Source organism: Pterocles gutturalis, unplaced genomic scaffold, assembly GCF_000699245.1.
Source record: "Pterocles gutturalis isolate BGI_N339 unplaced genomic scaffold, ASM69924v1 scaffold23403, whole genome shotgun sequence".
NCBI classification, from domain to species: Eukaryota; Metazoa; Chordata; class Aves; order Pterocliformes; family Pteroclidae; genus Pterocles; species Pterocles gutturalis.
This window is the reverse complement of record NW_010123696.1, coordinates 43,328-46,709: the sequence shown is the minus strand read 5'-3', so window position 1 is coordinate 46,709 and position 3,382 is coordinate 43,328. Positions and strand designations below refer to the sequence as shown.

General features: G+C 39.7%; 1 protein-coding gene across 1 annotated transcript in view; it reads right to left on the bottom strand.

The window, feature by feature from the left end:
* Positions 1–386: 386 nt before the first annotated feature.
* Positions 387–3,382, bottom strand: part of LOC104465099 (dihydropyrimidinase-related protein 1) — a gene marked incomplete at its 5' end in the record, with an annotated part of 33,533 nt that continues 30,537 nt past the window's right edge. Inside the window, 2 exons of the mRNA XM_010078014.1 lie at positions 387–1,387; positions 2,858–3,023. Coding sequence (XP_010076316.1) covers positions 1,296–1,387; positions 2,858–3,023 — 258 coding nt within the window. The remainder of the gene's footprint in view (positions 1,388–2,857; positions 3,024–3,382) is intronic.

Here is a 3,382-nt window from a genome sequence, read left to right as displayed (position 1 = left end):
TCCCAGTTCAGTCAGTAGTGAAAACCAGTGTTAAGTCAAATATAGCTCAGGTCAAACTGGAGCACTGCATACTGGTTCTGTACTACAGATGAAGATGATGGCAATCAAGCAAATCAGATGCAGACTTGGAAGAAAGCTAATTAGGCCTCATTTGGCCAAAACTGAGGCAGCTGCAATGTTAATAGTAAGTACATTTTTACTGTGAGCTCTATTTAAGACAGATTATGGCATGCTATAGTATGAATACGCAGATATCTATACATTTAACACTCCTTGTGATCTGAGGAGGTTCCTTCTTTCACATGATGTCAACCTAAAAGACAATTTCTCTTGAGTTTCTCCATTCTAAATTTTCAATCATTGAGCAACAGCAGAGGAAGACACCCATCAGTTCATTTCCTTTATTTCACAAGCTTTGAATTCAGAAATTGAACCACAACTAGTAGATCTTGATACGGTAGAGTAAGTAAAAATGCATGTGATTACAAAGGAAAAACTTTGTACAAAAAACTTTAAAAATCTGACGGCAACTTGGATTATCTGTAAGTACCAAAAATCTCATGCAGAAGGAGAGCACTACCGCCCAGGTGGAGAAATCCCTGCAGGGGTGGCAATGGCATTGGTATGTATAAATTATGGCTCTAAAATGGAAACAAGAAGGACACAGACTTGGAACGTACTGAGAGGGAACAGACAGGTGCTACAGAGACCATTTGTCATTACGTGTCCCGATGATTTTCTGTGTCTCAGAAGTGCTTCTTGGGTTTATAATAAATTAAAGATGAAACAGAAGCTGCCTATACTACTCTACTGCATACTTTCAAGATGGCCATTTTCTTCCTTCATAAGTTTTTTTGGTGGTGTTCCTCAAATACATTAATCTTGGCATTGTGTCTAGTCAATTGTTGGCAACGTGTTCTAAAGGGACTCACTCACAGAATGCAACTTGCATAAATAACTCAGTAACATGCATTAACTACTCTAATACAGCGAAAGGGTGCAAAGGAACCATCATTCAGTTACGAGACGAAGCTAAAACCTGTAGTCACTAAAGGGGTAATGGAAGCACCATGCTTTAAGGTGACTGGCATGAAAGCACAATTGTGAGGCAAGTAGTTCCAAGCAAACACACCACACTATTATCACCTCTTCCTATACAAAAAAAGAGAAAGACATTTCATTTTTTATTTCCATTAGTACCAAATAAAACTGTGGGTTTGATAACACCAATGTTGAAGGGAACAGACATTATTCCCATGATCCTTCATCCTTGTGTTTCTGTCCATCACCATTTTTCAGCCAAGACTGGTAATATTAGAGCGACCACCAGGAGGTGCCACGATGCGGTGACCAGTACGGCGTGGGTTATTGTCATCTATCTGAGCTCCTGCAACAACAGAAAATGGGCAAACAAAGCTATGAAAAGGAAAAAAAACATCAGCAGTGAGATTTTATAAACCTGGCTCGTTCCAGCTATGTGCCCCTCACACCACCATCAGCTGGTTTCTTTTGAGCCAGACCCCTGAAGGAAGTGCTAAACAGACCTTCAAGGCACATCTCTGTGCTTAGCTCCAGTTGTCTTCAATGAAAACTGCAGGATTAAATCATAAATCCATGAGGAAAGGAGCGCTGAGCTGATGTAAACTCACACCCACTTCAAGCTGTGTTTTAAAATGTTGAAAGGTTAAGCTTATGTGACAGCAAGCTTTCTGACAGGCTAAATATTGTGTGATCCCACTCAGCTTCCTAAAGGCAATGTAAGACTACCATAAAAACACAGGATCATGTTAAATGCTATTGTAGTCTCTGGCTGTGCTTAATTTCGTAAGAACACAGTAATGTGTGTTTGCCTGATTGGGATCAAACTCATACCGGTAGATGCCTTGGTAGGACCCAGATCCAGCAGTGGACTCTGAAACCACAGCTTCAGATGCTTATGAAAATCCCATTTATTGGTTATTAGTATTAAAGGTCAAATCTCTAAGCATGTTTTTTGCTTTATATAGCTTTACGTATCTATATGTGCTCACCATGGCCCTAGGTGTATGGGCAAAAATATACTTCAACTCACTAGGAGGATTTTTTAAATACTTGCTCTCCTTGGGCTTTCTTCCAGAAGTTTAATTTAGTTTCTAAAGACAAGATCTGTCAGGGAGTAAAACTCCATCATTGGTGCCACAGGGGAGAAAATCCAGTGACTTTCATAACATCATAAGGAGCCACTTATTTACCAATTGGGCTGTAGACTTCTGAAGCATAAGGATCTGACACACTTGTAATTGTCTTCAGATGACAGGAATTCTTTCCAACAACTCCAAAAAGAGATTTTCCAGTCTTTCTTATATACCATGGAAAATGTTTGGAGCACGAAGAGCAAAGAGGACAATAAATACTCTAATCTGCATAGGAATAGCTTCTGCACATGGTTTGCCCGCCATGGACGAGGACAGTTGAGGTTTCCATGTCTAGCAGTTTGTGGTGATGCCGCAAGAAAGAAATCTGAGACGTCTGAGCCACGTGGGTTGCACCAGACCCAGGTCCCATCAGCTGCATGTACCACCGAGGGGCAGCATTCACATCAACCAGAGACCTCAGCTAACTGTAATGGGCCAGGTAAATATTAAAAGACTGCATGCAGAGAAAAATTTTAGATTGCAAATATTTTGAATATTTGCAGTTCGTAAATGAAAGAATGTATAAAAACATACATATCCATACATACATATATATAAGTATATGCATGTATGCGAGTATAAATAATCCTTTCATATTTGATTAAATAATTATAATTGAAATTTATCACCAATAATCCATATTCACGGCTTTAAAACATTTCTGATGAGTCAGGCTAACTTACCTGATAAGCTAAAATTGGATTGATGGAGGTTTCTGATTGGTGGGGGCTGGTTTTTGGCAGGGGAGGATTTAGTTGAGGGTGCAGGAGTTGCATATTTTGGCGTAGCTGGGATTTCATACACAGGCCCATCATACATTCCTCTGGAGACTCCTTGCAGTCCTCCCACCTAGATCAAGAGGAGAACAAAAATCCAGACACTGAATGCTCTGATAATGCTTCCTAATGGTACTTCTAACTATATGCAGAGACCACTAAGCACAGAGCCATATTCTGCATTAGCTAAATTAAAAACACATCTATACTCTCACCAAAGCTGCAGTCTGCTCTATATATAAAGGAAATTATAAAGCTTTCTCCCTCCATTTTTATATATATTTAACTTAGAAGGCAGGGATCCTTATAAGGCTTCCTTCACAGTCAATGGGAAGAAATGAGATTCAAAAGAACAACAGGTCTGACCCAAGATGTTTATTTTAAGTAATCAGTCACCACCACCTCTTCTCTCTCCATTCAGCGGCTGGTCAG